The 18,588-nt window shown below is 39.3% G+C and overlaps 1 protein-coding gene across 1 annotated transcript in view; it reads left to right on the top strand.

Moving 5' to 3' along the window:
- Positions 1 to 18,588, top strand: part of LOC128353273 (pleckstrin homology domain-containing family A member 5-like) — a 267,029-nt gene that overhangs the window by 227,509 nt on the left and 20,932 nt on the right. The window contains exons 13-20 of the mRNA XM_053313967.1: positions 318 to 556; positions 3,332 to 3,415; positions 5,426 to 5,545; positions 7,457 to 7,510; positions 12,194 to 12,274; positions 15,751 to 15,819; positions 15,946 to 16,026; positions 16,143 to 16,295. Coding sequence (XP_053169942.1) covers positions 318 to 556; positions 3,332 to 3,415; positions 5,426 to 5,545; positions 7,457 to 7,510; positions 12,194 to 12,274; positions 15,751 to 15,819; positions 15,946 to 16,026; positions 16,143 to 16,295 — 881 coding nt within the window. The remainder of the gene's footprint in view (positions 1 to 317; positions 557 to 3,331; positions 3,416 to 5,425; positions 5,546 to 7,456; positions 7,511 to 12,193; positions 12,275 to 15,750; positions 15,820 to 15,945; positions 16,027 to 16,142; positions 16,296 to 18,588) is intronic.

Here is an 18,588-nt window from a genome sequence, read left to right as displayed (position 1 = left end):
CCCTGTGTCAAAACCTGGTTTCAATATACCAATGGGGGGCCCAGAGCTAATTTTTGCCCTGGGGTTCCATAGCAGGTGAATCCAGCCCTGCATTGAAACGATAAGGGCATTTTTTAAACCTGCGTTGTGTAGTCCAGTAAGGTTGGAATCTTGGTGGTTTTCCTCCTTGGAACGATTAATTTGGGCAGGTCTTAAACAAATTCTGGAGTGGTTCAATCATGGTTGCAACTTTTATTTCACGGCATAGAAAATGTTGAACGTAAGGAAATTTTCTGACTCCACTGTGATGTCCTCTACTTCTGTTCTTGTGATTTCAGCTGCGGGTCATTATGGCACTCTACCCAGCACAAAGACCATGGGCAACATCTCAGAACACGCTGTGGCGCACTCCATCCCCACCTCACCGTCTCATGGCTCTCTGGCTCTCTACAGCACCTTCTCCCCTCCCCGCCAGCAGCCTGCTCAGAACCCCAGCACCCCCCACTCCGAGGTGTCATCACCCGTCTTCAGGGGGGACGTGACGCTGGACCGTCGGCACAGGACACACCTTGCCAAGGTAAGAGGATATCTGGAGTTTGACCTGCACATTAATGATACTTTATACTTTCAATAAATTACTATTTCATACAAAAGATACAATATAATGCACTTTACTGTCTAAGGTTCTAGCTAAAAACAAGTTTGAAAAGACAAGGTGGACCATCTTAAATCTAGAGGGATGCTAGTCCAGTTTGGAGCACTGAAATTGACAAAAGGCAACATCTGTGCCTTTTGTGAGGCATAAAAGCCCACAAACCTTCATTGGGCGGAACAGTAATTTACCACTCTGGAACTCCCAGTAGTGCTTTTATAAAAAATTCATGCTGAATTTTACATCTGCATTTTTTGTCTGGTCTACATATGAGGGGCAATTTGTTATTGTAGAGTTCTGGAAGATCAGAAACACAAGTACTATTTTTTTATGAATCTTTCAGTTCAAGCAGTGGTCAGCAGTGAATAAATGCATCTGAGGACATCTTGACATAAATTATAACCTTTCAAGAAGTTTATTGTCATATGCATTGTAAAAAACACAGCAGTCCAGACAATGCAATAGATTAGAAATAAAAAAGATTGAAAAAATAAAATTAAGCTAGATAAAAGAATGAAATTAAATAGGCGAAAGAAGTGCCGAATAACCTGAGATAACTTATAAAATGAGTGTGTCTAGCTTTTGCCACATTTGGTTCTATTTGAAACACCGTGGAAGTCCACGCCAAGATGGCGCAACATACCACACAGTGAGAATGTGCTGTATGAATATGCCCAAAGGACCAATATGAAGCAAAATACCAGATATTAATACAAGTAAATTATTTTTTCCACTGTTCATTTAATAGCTCAATATGGCTCCTTTTTTTCTCAGCATTTTTCCTCGCAATATTTATAACAAATTCACTGGAGAAAAATGATAATATCCATTTCTTCCTGAGTGCAGTCATTGTTGACCTCAATGTTTTTTCTGTAGCTGTTTCACAATAAAAGCCTTCAGGTGAGTGGTAGATAGTTAGATAGTTTTCACAGTGAAATTGGAGCAGTAGGAAGCGCTGGGTTTAAATTATCAGTAGTTTAACACATGAATACATGACACAGCTGTAGGAGAGCATTCATTATTTTCTAGTATCAACTAACACATTTCACCATCAGCTTAGATTTCTGGTTAAGTATATTATTTTCTGAACAATCAGAGCTGGATTCAGTGACAGCATGCAGAAACTCAAAGTCTTGTCCTCATAATAAAGTCTGATTCAGGGTTTGATAGAAAAACAAGACTCTCTTTTAGTATTAGTTCATCTTGACACAGAGCTGAATGCAGAAAGAAAATAACTGGAAATTTCTCTTTGCTCTGCCCTCATTTATTTTTTTCCCCCAACCGGAGACTGGGAATTAGACAAAATCCAGCTCTCTCTTACTCAAATTCACAGTCCACAGATGTTTCCTTTTGATTTCCCCATGAGACTCTTCAGAGAGAGATGGTACAAAGTTGAGTTTGCAGTCAGTGGATGAGTCCAATCCTCCTGTCACAAGTGCAAATCCCAGGTCCAATCCCCATCTCCAGGCTGTCAGCCAATGTGACACCTCTGATCAACTTTGTACTCTGACTCAGACACAGTAGACGGCTCACGTTATACTCTCATGCAACACGCGCCCCGCTCTGTATTCACACCCAGACTGAGGAGGAAGACACTGAGAACACCTTAAGATTAGGAAATAAGTGAGTTGTAATAATGTTGAATCTGTAAGAGCTAAGAAAACAGACACTCTTTGGTTAGTATGGTAAGTGAGAAACGAATTTTTGAAATGTAAGAAAGACATTTTAATCAAATGGACAGATAAGAGGAGAACCTGATTTAAACTGTACACAAAATAATCAACCTTTTTCTATTGTGGAAAATAGTGTAATTTTGTAGATACTGCAGAAATATTATAATGCCATCAAGTGACAGACTATAGGCCTCTATTCAGACCCTGAACTCTGATGTAGTTTGGTTATAATTTGATTAAATCCAAATATGTTTAAGAATATTCACTATTTAAGAACAGAATTACATCAAATGTATTTTACTTTTGTGTCTTTATACTTTTAACAATGTTCTGCTTCAATGCAATAAATTCCTTTAGACCACTGTAATGGCTGATTTTAATTACATTAAATTAATTAAAACAAATCTTTGTTCTGTGTTTGCTAACAAAGAAAAGTAATGCTGGCAAACAGATGAATGTGAATGTTGCTTATGTTACCATGTCATTTGAATAATGTTCTTCTTTTATGTGTTTCTGTGTGAATGAATGCATCCAGTTAAAAGCATTACAAATGTGTCTGCTTGCATTAGTAATTAACTAGAGGTATACCTAACATTACTGCCAGTCATTTTTCCCTCTGGCATGCCTTTATTATTATTATTTAGTTTTGTTTTTTTTCCAAGTGATTTTTCCTAATAGTCAATTATACAGTTTCTGTTTTTGTTAACATTGTCAGAAAAGTGATCATTCTACTTTAGATTTATCATTGAGGTCATAGTGGGTAGTGGGGGTGTAGTGGAGTGCATTATATTGAAAAGTATTCCTAATATTTTGACTACCCCATTAATTAGGGCCTGCAGGGTTTTTGCACCAACCAATCAAGAGTACACGATTCAACCAATCAACTGTCTGGAGACAACTTTCATCAGTTGATGAAATGAGTCCAGCCTGGTATGCTCCTGTTTGGTTAGACAGTGGTCAACAGTCAATGAGCACAGAGACTTTCTTTCATCAAATTAAGTCCAATCTCTTCCCCTCTCTCCGACAGTACGGCTACCCGCCTGACCGCCGATCCATCGCAGCCGGCGTCCCCCCTCAGACCATCACCCCACAGTCGCTGCAAGGCAAGACGGTGAGTGTTAAAGCGCACGTCCTCTACTCCCACACACTCCTGAAACCTGTCCACCTGCTGTCAGTAAACCCTTACAAACAGTGAATAGAATTTAGAAATCCATCACTAGCACTCATTGAGAAACAACACGTGTCAATTTCAGTGATGTTTTGTCCTCAGCAGCCTCTTATTGCTGTGTTTTTCCACATGTCTTAGCAGGACCAATGTAATTATTGACAATGCCATTATCTCTTAATGATAGGGTGCGCACACACACAATGTGACAGCGCAAGTGAAATTGTTTTTGCTTGCAATTTGAAGCGTCGCCAATCAAGAGTGAGGTCTGATATTTATGTTTGAAACAAGCTGGGGAAAATGTTGTGATTGCTTGACCGCAGTCGAGTGCCACGCAGTTCTATTAGAGAAATTTGTCCAGTAATTTTCCACATGACTTTTTGCAGTGCACTGTTTTGTCACAGTGGCTGCATCCCTTTATTTCACTGTGTCATAAGTGATGATATGCTGAGTGTGTGTGGATGTGTGTGTGAGTGAGACCTATCTGTATGTTTGATGAGTATTTGCAGGAGTGCGTTTGTGTGCACCAGCCCATCCATAAATCCATAATGGAAATCACTCAATTGCTCTTTTTCCCTCATCTAGCAGTTTTTGTTTAAACAGACAATAAAACCGCCACTAGTTGTTAGTAACAAGATATTCTGACTCTGATTGCTGACATGTAGTAAATCAAGCAGCTCACAGAAAGAACTCAGTAGCGAGGTCAATGACAGGTTGCCAAAGTGTTTTCCTCTGTGGTTGACACACTATATTGAGTTTTCAGGACATTTCCTAGCTCACTTAGTCACAGGTCAAATAAAGGAACCTTTTCGGTTTTGAAAGATTGTAACAGAAGCTTTATGGGTGAAGTGGCCTGCGTGTGGGGATTGGACACCAACAGCAGAACTTATGAGACCTTCAAGCTTGAGTTATGTAAAAGTAAATGTTCTAGGTATGCAGTCTTATCCAGTTTGTATGGAGGTGAATGAAATATGTTACCGTAAAGCAGCAATAATAGATTTTGGTGCAACAGACTGATATATTATCATTTTAAAAAAGTGATATGTTGAATGTGTTAGCACTCCACATCCAGCAGACACAGAGTAACATTAAGATGCATTTGGAGTCATGTTTCTGTTCAGCAGGGGAGTGTTAATCCAATATTCATACTCCTTTTTACTCTGCTATGGTCTTCATCAGATGAGGAAACTGTAAAAAACAAAACTATGAGATTTAAAAGGCTGAAAAGCACCGTTGTGCTGCAGAGCTGGATCATAATTCTCTGTTGGTTCATTGTCAGTGAACCATTTAACATTTATTCATTAGGTGGGACACATGACTCCCAATGAATGTTAATGTTGCTCTCTGTCTGCTGGATGTAATAATAGACAACTATTTGCTAACATCTTAGCCTGAACAACTTCATAAAACATTAATATGTCATGGCTGTGTTTTTCTGCCCCCTAGTGACCAAAATAAAATGCTTGAGTTTCCATGAATAGCAAATGCAGACTTCTCCCTTAAACAGGATTGCAAGCCCAAATCCTTCTCTCAGGCCTTCCAAATAAAACTGTAAAGTTGTATCTGCTCAATTCTGAACAGATTGAAGAACTCATAAACCAACTTGCATGAAAAGGTTTCTGTTGATACTGTCTTAAATGTAAAAAGAAGAAATGTTACGCTGTGAGCTGAAATGTCTGTACCTGTAACATAAACAAGATAATAGTCTGCGTATAATATAACTCTGCATCCATATTAAGAATAAAAGGTCATCCAGTGCTGGTTTAAATGCATTATCTTGCAATTATAGGGTTATAATAAACTTTATTAGACTATTAATCAATGCTTAGAGACCTGTATGTTAGTTCAGGAGTCTTCAGAGTCACTGCATCGTGTTTTATTTAAATCAGTCAATGGGTGTTGTTGATAATGTCAGTGTGGCAGCACTTCTTTTCTCCTCTGTGTTGCTCTGTGCAGCCCGAGGAGCTGACACTGCTGCTGATCAAGCTCCGCCGGCAGCAGGCGGAGCTCAACAGCCTGCGGGAGCACACAGTAGCTCAGCTAATGGCCCTGGGCATGGAGGGGCCCAACCCTAAGGTCAGCACTGGGTGTATACATATGTGTGTGTGCATGCACGAATTTGTGCTTTACCAACCAAGTAGTGAAAATCCCATATTCTCTGTGCTGGTGTGTGTCTGCAAGGGGAGAGGTTCCTTGTGTACATCTGGGAGTTTATTCCAAATGAAATTGAATGCGGTGTGTTCTGTAAGGTCGGCAACAGACAGTAATCTTAACCCATTTTCCTGACAGGTGAAAAACCTAACATGCATGATGAGCTGTTGATGCCATCTGTCATGGAGGTAGGACATGTCTGACATCTCCATCCCAATGATTATATATTGGGAAATATTCACAGCCAACCTGTCATTTGCCGATTTGAACACACCAAATGCAATTTCATTTTGGGACTATTGTTGGTGCATTGTTTGGACTGTCGGGTGCATCATTTTGGGTGTTTTTGAAATGGTGTATTGATGCATTCATACATATGTACGTGTGTGTTTGCATGGCGGCACTACTCCTGTTCGAGCATGTCAGCTTAAGGCTTTTGGAGAGCATGGATGCATCAGAGCAGATGCATCAAACAGCATTGCATTTGTTGTGTTTTGCTGCATCACAAGCATTGGTTTAAACCACTCAGTGTGCTCCTTTTTTATCAGCATTAATTTGTGTGTATATATATACACCTGATTCATCAGATTATTAGTTGTTTCTTGTTTGGAAAAGACTCTGAGAGTTATTTTAAAATGCATGTAGAGTAAGTGTGCACCATGTCAAATTTGTTACAAATTGTGCAGCATGTTGTCACATCTGAAGGATAAGTGCCTAACAATATGCATGAGGAGTCACATTTTGAAGTTAAAATGATATTATGATCTGAGACTAGATATTGCATCATGTGGCATTTTGAATATGGCAGTATGGTAATGTAGTTGTTGTTTTTTTGCTGCATTACAGTAAAGTTACTAGACATTTGCAGCTCTGTAGAATGAACAGTGAACCCCTCTACCTTTTTTTGACATTATATCCACATTAGTACTATGATTTTCTTGGCTGTAAATATCTACAGAAAATGCCATTACTTCATTATGAACATATCACTCTGCACCTACTCAACAGTAGTGCATGACTGCTATTGTTTTTATGATAATATGTCATACTTAATAGTCTTGATGATGATGGAAATACTTTTTTTTTCTTTCACCGGATAGAGCATCAATATTGGATGACTAGGCCAAATGTAGATTAAGGCAGTGCCAACCATTTTAAAATGGATATTTCTACAATATCTGTGCATGGCCACTACAGTATGACTGGTTACAGAAAGATCCTTATTATGACACATAAAGTCAGATAACTTAAACATGTTCCTCAAGTTTATTCTCTTTGGAAAAGAAATATATAGATCATTTTTCAAAAGACACTATTAGGGCTGGGTATCTGTACTCGTTGTCTTTAAGGTATCAACCGAGATAGATTGATACCAAGTAGTGTTGAAACGTCTCCCATCAGACGATACCTGCAATCGATCCTTTTTGCACCCAGACCTAGAAAATATGACTATTTGTATTGGCTCATAGCCAATCAATGCAAGTGATTGGCCCACTGCCAAAGCAGCTACAACCCGTCTGTGGTGGTGATGTCACGGTGAACTGCACACCTAGTACACCGGATAAAAGCAAGTGCACAAAAGGTGTAATGAGTATCTAATGAAGTACTCAGTTAGTATCAGTATCACTTTAAGAGTACTTGGATAGGTACTGGTATTGTCATTTTTTAAAATGATACCCAGCCCTAGACACTATCTCTGCTTTCTCTTTCTATTATCTCTTCCTTCCTGCTAAAACTTTTCCTTTCTCTCCCCTCTCCTGTCTGCTTCTGTCAATCTATCAAACACAACCTCACTTTTCCTGCTTTTTTCTCCTCCTTCCTCTGCGGCTACTACAGACTGATGTTCTGTCCCATCACCTGCAGAGGAACCTTATTTACCTAGACAGCCAGGTGAGGACTTCTGAACTTGCTCCTCTCTGTTCTGAGCTGCTTCTGCTATCCAAGATATTTGAATCTAACAAAACACCTGTGATGCTTTTAGAACTTGCATTTGAACCTCAGTTTTTACTCACTGGGAGCATTCTGTTTGAATGTCTTTGTTTCTCTTTTTTACCTCTTTAATAATAATAATAATAATAACTTTATTTTGTATAGCGCCTTTCATGAAACCCAAGGTCGCTTCACAATAACAAGACACACAGACAAAAAACACACATTTAGCCGGCAAAAGCCTGCAGGAACAAGTGCCTTTTCAACAATGATTTAAAAGAGTCCAGAGTTGGTGCTAGGCGAATGTTAGGAGGGAGCGAATTCCACAGTGTAGGAGCTACCACACTGAAGGCCCTGCTCCCGAAGGTTTGCCTTCTGGTGCGGGGAGTACAGGTCCCGTGAAGGGTGGTAGACATGGAGAAGGTCCGTTAAGTACTGGGGTGCAACGGCATGAAGCGATTTAAAGGTGAGGAGAAGAAGTTTAAAAGTGATGCGGAACTTAATTGGAAGCCAGTGCAGCTGTTTGAGTGTGTGTGTGTGTGTGTGTGTGTGTGGGGGGGGGGGGGGGGGGGGGGTGATGTGCTGCCAGGGTTTTGTTCGAGTGAGAACCCTGGCAGCTGAGTTTTGGACGTGTTGGAGCCTGTCCAGTGTTTTATTGGGGACCCCATACAAGATGGCATCACAATAGTCCAGACGTGAGGTGATGAATGCATGTATGAGAGTCTCGGCAACTGAGTCAGAGAGTGAAGGAAGGAGTCTTGAAATGTTCCTTAGGTGGAAGAAGGCGGATTTGGTGACAGATTTAATGTGTGTGTCATGTGAGAGTGTGGAGTCCAAAATAACACAGAGATTGCGCACCTCCGAGGACAGCGAGATGCAGGAGCCATCAACTTGGAGGACAAGATCATCTACTTTGTGGAGCAGATTCTTGGGAGTGACAACCATGAGTTCTGTTTTCTGACTGTTTGAGCAGGTTGGTGGTCATCCAGACTTTTATGTCATGCAGGCAGTTGATGAGGGATTGTGGAGGGAGCTGGGTGGAAGGTGATGTGCTGAGATAGAGTTGGGTATCGTCAGCGTAGCAATGGAAATTCAAACCGTGGCGGCGGATGATCTGGCTGAGCGGGACCATGTAGATGGTAAAGAGGAAGGGACCAAGTACGGAACCTTGTGGCACACTGTGGTTAACTGAGGCAGGGTGGGAGCTGGATCCATTAAAGGTGACAAACTGTTTTCTGTTGGATAAATAGGAAGTGAACCAGGATAGAGCAGTACCAGTGAGTCCAAGGTGAGTAGAAAGGCGGTTGAGCAGGATTCAGTGGGAAACCGTATCGAAAGCGGCCGTCAGGTCCAGCAGAACCAGGATGCTGATGCAGCCAGAATCAGCAGCAATCAGAAGGTCATTTGTGATGACTTGACAAGGGTGGTCTCTGTGCTGTGGTGGACCCTGTAGGCTGATTGAAAGGTTTCATACAGGTCATTATCGGACAGATGTTGATGGAGCTGGGCAGCAACCGCTTTTTCAAGGATCTTGCTGATAAAAGGCAGGTTGGAGATTGGCCGATAGTTGCTGAGGTCCGCAGGGTCCAAACCCACCTACCTACCTCTTCTGCCTGTTTACTCAAGATTCTCTAATCTGAACACGCTAGACATTGATGTTTGGTTTGCCACCAGTGCAAAGTGGTTCCAATGGTTAGCTTGAACTACTCTTGGGCCTTAACACAGCACACTTAGCTTGCAACTTAACAAAACAGTGTTTTATCTAAGCTAATCAATGACACAGCTTCTATAATATTAAGAGTTTCTTTGGATTTTTCTATAATTCAATTATTTTATGTATTACTGGATGTCTGTGAAATGAAGAACCAGATACTCCCAAAAGACTAAGAGACAAGGTTGAATTTCCACAGAGATGGCTGCCGATCTTACTAATCAGCAAGTTATAATTTCTTTCAAGTAGGATAAACAAAAAAGGCATAATCAACGATCCAATATACAGCCACAGCAATATATTGGAAATATGACTGCTTCCACCTATGACATTACTACAAATGGATTTTATATGTGCTTATGAAAGCCTTTTAAAAATTGATATAAACTGCAACATGCTTTTACGAACATCAGAGAGCCTACCTGGGTCACTCTGAATATTAATTCAGAGAAAAAAGTACATTATAAGAAAACTTATAGAAGATACTCATGGTTTAGTGTCACTTGGTAGTGATCACTAACTGAAGGTCCACTGGTGAAATACACCTTGATTGTAACACCTTAGTTGTCTACACACATGTTTTAGAATGCAATAGACAGTTTGAATAAAGGTCAGGGCCAGAGACATTTTCACAAATTATATCACAGGTTTCCATTTCTACTTCAGCTTTTCTCTAGTCTGAGCAGTACAATGCTTTGGGAAGGCCTGCTCAATTTTTTTCTTTATTGAATAAATTAAAAGACATTACGGGTGTTTGTGAATGGTTTACTACATTGCTGCTGACCATTTCAAATGTATTCCATGCATGTTAAGACTATCTAACATGCAGGTAGCTAAAGGCTTCACTTGGCTTCACACTCAGTTTCACATTGAAAATCAACAGAGACTTGAAGGATGTGAATCACAATGAAGATCTTCACTCTTATTTACCAAGTTATGTCGGTAATGCAGCTAAATGTGTGAAGATTACCATAGTTTGTTGGAATGCAAAATACAACTGACAAATGGCAGACATTCATCATAAATAATCTATAAGATGTGAATTTAATATATTTGCATTAAATAGACTTTAATGTGATTACCTTCAGAGTAGGTTTTTTCAGACCTTTACGATAGAACACAAATGAAAGTTGAAAGTGAATCACTTCTTTCAGTTTAGTTATCATGTAACAATAACATAGTATAATGGATTACCTGTCCAGCAAGTTTCCATTCTCTTCAGGTTGAAATGTAATAAACTAAAAGTAATGGCTGCCCGAAAGGGATGAAATAAAATTTAAAAACCTTGGCAATATTACCCAGCAGAAGTAAAGTATTATACTGTAGCAGATTAACTACAGCCTGTGTAAACCTTGATGGATGGTTAGATAAATAGCTATCACAGCCAACACTGCTATAATTTGGCTACACAGCCTATATGCACACTGCTTGAAGGTGTATTAAACACTTTGAGCCTTATGTGGATGTACAAAGTGCAGCAACACCGAACCTTTCTGATTGCTTGCAAATGTCAGCCTTGTCCACTCAAGAGAAGAACAGCTCAGGCAATAAACCAAGGGAAGTGCTAGGAAGTAAATGTCAAAATTCTATTTACATAGAGGCTGTAGTTTGACTTTAGGAAACAAAGATGAGGTAATTTGTTGTTGACTTTAGTGTGCAGCCACCAATTGATCAAGTTATTTTACTGGGTTTTTCTGCCCCAACCCTTACTGGGACTTATATTAGAAATAATATAGCTGCTTCCACTGAAATCTCATTAACATTGTATTGCAGTGTGCTCAGGCTGCCAGGCTAATTGCAAGAAAAACATAACCTGTCGACAGTTCACAGAGGCATACCCTGATCATGGCAGGCATCTAAATGTGCTGTTTATTTTTGGCCTCTAGGTTTAGAACTTGCTTTCCCACGGTTCCTGCATTATTGAATACGACTGCTCGGCTCTGAAAAGGTCATGTGCTTAAGGGAGAAACTAGCCTGTGTAGGAGGGAGTGGCAAGCAGTTTCGATGCTAATTGAAAAAAAGGAAATGGTTTGATTGTCACAGAGTAAAGAGTTGTTCTTCTTCAAAAAGTTTGTATCCTCAGTTAGTCATATAGTGTCAAAAATGTGTCAGGTTCAAAGGAATGTAAGTGTTTGACCTGTTTGTTACAAACCTCTCAGTCAGCCTTTCATTTGATTTCATGTCTATATACTCGAACAATCACCTAGCACAGAATTAAAATTTGTTTGAGAGTTGCTTGAAACTTTGTGATGATTAGTGAACATTTCTCTCCTTTTATGTTTAGTGCGTAGCTATCACAAACATATTTTCAAGTTCATAGGGATCAGAGGACAGTCAGATCCAATCTAAATAGAGCCCCGACTAATCAGTTGATCCAAACAGTCCCAAGAGAGACCACAGTCAGATCCGCTGCACTCAAAAAGAATGGCAGCACATGCAAGATCACATCTTCACCACAGGAAACATTTTTCTCTTGTGATGGTGATGATGATGCACGATGTGATTAGAGCCAATAAAAGTGGACTCTTATCTTACAGACCTGAGATCTATGCCAACAGGACATAACCCAACCCAATGTCAGACCCAAATATACTAAATATATTCTGGACTTGGACCAACTCTGATCCCTGGTTGAATTTCTGTTACTTAGAACCAATAGCACCTGTGAAGAACTCTACTTCATAGAGCACTGGAATGAAATGAATGCAGTGGAAATGAAATGGAAATACATTTAACGATGTAAAACCCTTAGTGTGCCTTGAAAAGTGTAGAGTTAGGGTTCGAGTTAGAGAATATTAACTGTCCATCACAGAGTGACGTTTATTCTGTGTTTTCCTAAACATATCAAGAGGGGGTTAATTCCATCTCCAGGATATCAGCCATTAAACAGTTGTTACACCACTGTATCCTCTTTCTCCTTGGCACTCCGCTAGATGAAGGAGAATGAGCCTCTAATCTTCATGATTCACACTATGATCGAGAACTCGGCACCAAGGCCGCAACTCTACCAGCAAGTAAGGTCTTTGGCGAGTTCTGGCTTGAGACCCATTCGAGGCAACCTATTAGTCTTTTGACATGTCTTTTGTTGGGTCAAAACCTGCTTCATCCATTGAGGTTTTGAAAGGTCTCCTTAAATCAAGTAGCATGTTTGTAATCCTAAATTAAATTCAAATTTGAAATGACTATGACTAAACTATGTTCTTGTGGTGAGGTTTTACCCAACAACACTTGAATCTCTAATTGTACGTCAGTGTACATAACCTGAAGAGTTCTCTCCAAAATATACCTACATTACAACCATTGTATGATACACACTTGGGGTTTATTTCCCAAAATTGATGTTTCTGTTGGTTCCAAAATGAACTCTTCAGTTGACTCAATGGGTTCTGATTCAAGCCAGAACTTAGCCTTGGTAGCCCAATGGTTATGTATCCACATTTTCCCCTTTCACCATCTACCTATTATTTCACAACATTGGATGCAAACATTCTGTTCATCAGCAAGTCGTTCCTGCAGCAAACTTCCCTGATATCATCACAGCAATATTTGAAATGTACTGTATATGAAGTTATGTTTGGTTCGCGCATCTCAATTCATTGCTTTCTGTTTGATGTTGTTGGATCTAAAGTGAGCATGGCTTATGATGTAATGCTACATATCCATGGATTTCCCCTCTCACCATCTGTCTTCATACAGCACTGTTCATTTTTGGGTATCACTTTGGAAATGCTGACCGTTTCGATGTGCTCATCTTAATGGTTCACTTTTTCAGATACTCTGTGGCTACAAAAGGATAATGCTCATCATATGTTGTCATAGTTTAAGGAATGTTGTGATGTTAGCTAGGAAATAGCTAGGTACCTGTCCAAAATACTGCTACCAGCACATCTGAAGCTCACTAACATGTTGTATATTGTTGTTTAAATTGTACATATTACTCCTCCCAAAACTACATATTAATGTTTCTACATGTATGATGTCTTTTCAAAATTTGTACAGAGCCAGACTAGCTGTTTCACCTTGCTTGCTGTCTTTATGTTAAGCTAGGCTAACCACATCCTGACTCCAGCTCTTTACTTAACACACAGACATGAGATTGATATCAGTCTTCTCATCTCATTTTTGGAAAGAAAGTGTAAATTAGTATTTCCCAAAATGTTGAACTATTCCGGTAAAAGGGTATACATTGATGTCACTTGTGACGGTGCATTCACTGGACTTCCTCATATGAGGTATTCTAGACTATGGGTGAATCCAAGAGCCAGTCATGAGCATCCACGTCCAGCTGTGATGTACTGAGTAGATCAGTTTGAAAGTAACTATAAACCAAGTGGATCTAAATGGTGTCCAGTGAAGTTGACAAAAAAAACACAAAACTGTATCTTCATAAGACAATTTGAACTCCTGAAATAGGGCCTCTATAATGCATTTATTAATAACTTGCTACAAATCTAGAGACACTTTCAGTGAGTTGAATAGTCTTCAAACAGTGCCATTTGAAGCACAATGCCCCACATTAATGCAGTCTCTGGATTCCTTGTGTGTGGGTTTGTATTATCGTCTTAATTGTATTTCCTGGAACAGATAATAATGTGCTCTGTAAAATTCAGTCAATTAGTTGTCAAAGGATTTTACCACTTTATTCCAGACCACTAAAAATATTTCTTTCTTTCTTTCTGTGCTCATCTGTCACTTTTTGTCACTGAGCCAACAATGTATCTTTATCTCTTCTTTTTGTGTGAAGAAAATTGTACTGCATCAAGAAATTAGCCTAATCATTCTCACCTTAGTACTGTAGGTTGCAGTTGAGTTTTCTGATGGAGGTACATGTATGCCTAAGAATGGATTGCCTACTATTCAGAAATCAGATAGCATGTTTACATCACTTGAAAAAAGTCATAAACCAAATGGTAATCTTTTCAATTTTATATCTTTTGGTTTAATGATGGAGTAGGACCCTAGTTTTGCAATAATTAGATGTAACTTTCCATTCAACCAATGCAGCTTGTCCTGCAGCTTGTAGCTCCATGAGCCAAACAAGAATTTACCATGGAAAAGTAACCACTAATGTCAGTTAGCAGGCTAGATAGCTAATCAGAGCGCATGTAAATATACCCGAATAAATCACATTGGTGCCATTAGAACCTGGTGTGGTCATTCCTCTTCAATGCCACTGTTAACCACACAACATCTACCCTAGACATGTAACCATAGCACAAGTGGACATATTTTGACAGCAGAAATTTTATTTCAATCTTTAGGAATTTAGGAGACTTTTAAGTTTACATGCTGTTTAAGAAAACATACCATTGCTGCTTAAAGAGAAAATGTTAGTCAGTGATTTTGGACTAAAGGTGGACTGACTGAACAGACATTGTGCTAGAGCACTTTTTCATCTTACTGTGCCTGAATTTAACATATTCTGCTTAGCTGTGGAAACTGACACCCAGCTTACACCAGAGAGATCAGTAGGTTTTACGATAGAGAAAAAACACAATTGATTCTGCAACATTTTCTCTGCCATGGGAGGTTTCTCTGTGCTGGAGTCATTTTTATGCAAATGCAGAGAAAGAACCAATTCTGGTCAGATCTATAAGGTTTCCAAATCAAAAATATAGCTTTGTTATCCAGGTTTTTCTTAATCCCTTGATCAATAGAAGGAATCTGGGTTTCAAATTATGATGACATTTCGGAAATCAAGTTATTGTTAAACCTGAGGATTAGTGAGGAACACTTCTTAAGTTTAGAAGGCATTGTGCTTAAGGATTCTCTATGGGATTTGAGAAAAGAATAACGCATGACACATAATGAATGACTGATGTAAAGCAACCAGGATTAGCAGGAAGACTTTTTTCATAGACACACAATATGGAAATATATATTCTTTTTTTTTACATTAGCGACAACTTCCACAAAAATGAAATGAACACCAGTTTGTAAGAGGGGAACGTTTTGCCCTGAATACAGTCTCCCAGGCAGATTTTCCTCCTAGATCATAGCCCTAAACCTATGACCTGAAGAAACATTTGATAGATCAATAGAAGAGTTTGGGGATTAACTTTTCCATCCTCTCAGGCTACACCTCCTTCTGTATTTTTCAACATTATAGTATACAGCCACAGTATCCTAGTCAAAACCTGGGTAAACAGCTTCAAGGGAAATTAAACAGGATTAGTGAATATTCATCCCCTTCATCCCCTCACTGTCTGACACTGGAATGAACAGAAGGAAGCATATGAAGAGTTTCTCTCTAAAATCGGAAAATGGCTTTGAAATAACATCATTCATGTCATAAAAGTAATTCAATTTTGAGATGTGATTGAATCACATCAGAGAGCATCATTTGGTTTAAAAATGATACAATTTCAGGTTATTCTTGTCCCCCAAATTGCAAAACATAGCAATTGGGAATACTCTTCATGGCTCTTCCTTAACAGATATGTTTTGTCGCCCCCTGCTGTCCGTTTCTAACCATGCCTCCTTATTCCAGATCAGCCCAGACGACAGAGACTACAAAGACAGCTCCTTTGTCCAGCGCACAGAGGAGGGTGACATAGATGTAAGTGACATAGAGGCATCACTTAAAGAGAAAAAAATATCCAAGAAACTGTAGCTGCATCATGTATGTGCGTGTGTTTGTGTGTGTGTGTGTGTGTGTGTGTGTGTGTGTGTGTGTGTGCGTCAGACCAAACTGAGCAGACTGTGTGAGCAGGACAAGACAGTGAGGATGCAGGAGGAGAAATTGCAGCAACTACACAGAGAGAAGGTACAGCTGTCATATGTGCACATTCTAATATTAATGTGTGTGTGTGTGTGTGTGTGTTTGCAGTAGCACAATAAGTGACTGTGTGCATGTGTGTGTGTGTTTGTGTTGTGTTGCAGCACACTTTGGAGACGGCCCTGCTGTCCGCCAGTCAGGAGCTGAGCGAACAGAGCGCTACTAACCCTGCAGCCATGCAGAGCCTGGTCCAGCAGAGAGACGTGCTGCAGAACGGGCTGCTCAGCACCTGCAGAGAGCTGTCCAGAGTCAACACTGTGAGCACGCTTCAACACTTTCACATGCACACATCACTGCAGGGACAGCTTATTGATGAAAAACTATTACAGGAGTCTTCACACTGGCAGTTTGGTTCATTTCTGGTTATAAGACCATATTAATCAAGCATTGCAGAGTAGGAAGTTAGTCTTAAATGCCCAAAATGATATGAGTGAGTGACACATTTTGCCTCTCACTTAAACAGATCTTGTGCCTGATGCTAACAAAAGCACAACAGCATCTCTTTTTACAAAAAACAAAGACCTTAGGGAAAATGCAGCTCTCCCATAATAGTTGTGACAGTAATAAATCTAACTTTGATCCCTCTTTTGCTGAGCTTCTACACAAGCCTGGAAATAGCTTTATCTGACAAACAAAATGAGTGCAGGGTGGGACAATTACTCGTTTTACCCTGTGGATCGTTTTGACCTAGTGGAAGACAAATAATGTATCATCCAGGATGCCATATAAAGTTCTGACAAAAAAAAATCCTTTTCTTGCCTTCTCTCTTAGTCTGACAGCGTTTTAATTTGTTTAGCTGAGTCTGTAACTATTTGACCACCATCAACACTGATTAGAAATCCACACAGAATTTCCCCTTTAACCATACAGATGTAAACATTTGAGGTTGGTACTGTCAGATGGAACATTGAATTCCCTTGACACCTTACTCATCACCTTCATAGATCATGATCTGATGGGTAAGGGTTGAATGTGCACTCTGCCTTGTGTTTCGGTCAAGTGACAGCAAGGATTTATGACTCTGATTGTCTAATCTGCTGCAGTGACCATTGCGTAGTCTGATCCCGACATTAAAGCACCTTATTTATTTCCCCACCAGCGACATTCATGCAAATTTTGGATTCTTTTCTTTACTTATAGGCAGAGGTGGAAAGTAACGAATTACATTTACTCACGTTACTGTAATTGAGTAGCTTTTCTGTGTATTTGTACTTTTTAAAGTAGTTTTAAAAATCTGTACTTTTACTTTTACTTAAGTATGTTTTGTGTGAAGTATTGTACTTCGCTACATTTTAAATCACATCCGTTACTGAGTAAAAAATGTTGGCCGAATGTTTTTTTTAAAGCAAAGGGGATAGAACAGCATCATTAACCAGCATGATACAATAACTTAACATTCATGCAGCCTGTTACACCTGGCAGCTAGCTCTCATAGCGACATATAAACTCTAACACAACACAACAAACTCCATTAGACGTTGTGCTGTCATCTGTCTGTCTTCGTGTAGGACGAGGCATTGAGCATGATGCGTTCACGTGAAAAAGGACAGCGTCGGAAATGAGAGAATTGAGCGAATGCTGCACAGGGGCACAGCCTTTTAAACATGAGTACTTAAAAGTTTGGTCTTCTTTGGGTAATGTGAAGAAAAGTTATTGCTCTTGTGACTTTGACCCGTAGTGATTCATAGATATGCATTATGACTGTTGGTTTAAAACAGGGTGATTGTAGGACTAGGATCAGAGCTTTAGAGGGGCTCAGCTCCTAATGACAATTTGACATTCAATGCCCTGCAAGTGTTTTAAAAAAATCCAATAATCATTCAGTGTTTCCCACACAATATTTAGAGACTATGGAGGGTTTATCATTTATTTTTAGGGGTGCTGAGATCAAATTTAGGGGTGTAAGAAAATCCCCAAAAAAAGTCTAAAATCGCTCCGGGTTTACAGAATCCACAATTATGCCACCTTCAATTTAATGGTTGTGTTATTTGAAAATGTTTTATGGGATGGTCTTCACTAAAATGACACATATCTCCATAAATGTTTTAAATGTTGTATGTCGACATATTTTGTCATTGAAGCTGAATTTGTAAATGTATACCTTTATCTTTAATTAAAACAACTAGTTAGAGATTTATGAGCCATCACTTTGTCCTACAGCCGCCCCCCCCCACCCACCCCCGTTATAAAAGTAACTAAGTAACTTTTACTCAAAGTATTTTTTTAACAAGCTACTTTTTACTTTTACTTGAGTATATTTTTAGACCAGTACTTTTACTTGTACTCAAGTAAAATTTCTTCAAAGTAGTGGTACTTTTACTTGAGTCAAATATTTCTGTACTCTTTCCACCTCTGCTTATAGGGTAATAAAATGTGTTCATTCTTTCATTGTCTATGTCCAAGACAAGGTTTCATCAAGGTTAGGTCACATACAAGGATTCCATTAAAAAAACACAGGGTTCAGGTGTATCTAACACCCAAAGCATGATGGGAACATATTCATCCCCAAAGAAAAAAAAGTTCTTTTAGATGTTTTTTCTGGCTGTATAT

This window comes from Scomber japonicus, chromosome 23, assembly GCF_027409825.1.
Source record: "Scomber japonicus isolate fScoJap1 chromosome 23, fScoJap1.pri, whole genome shotgun sequence".
Lineage (NCBI taxonomy): Eukaryota > Metazoa > Chordata > Actinopteri > Scombriformes > Scombridae > Scomber > Scomber japonicus.
The sequence above is the reverse complement of the archived record's forward strand: the minus strand, read 5'-3'. Positions and strand labels throughout refer to the sequence as shown.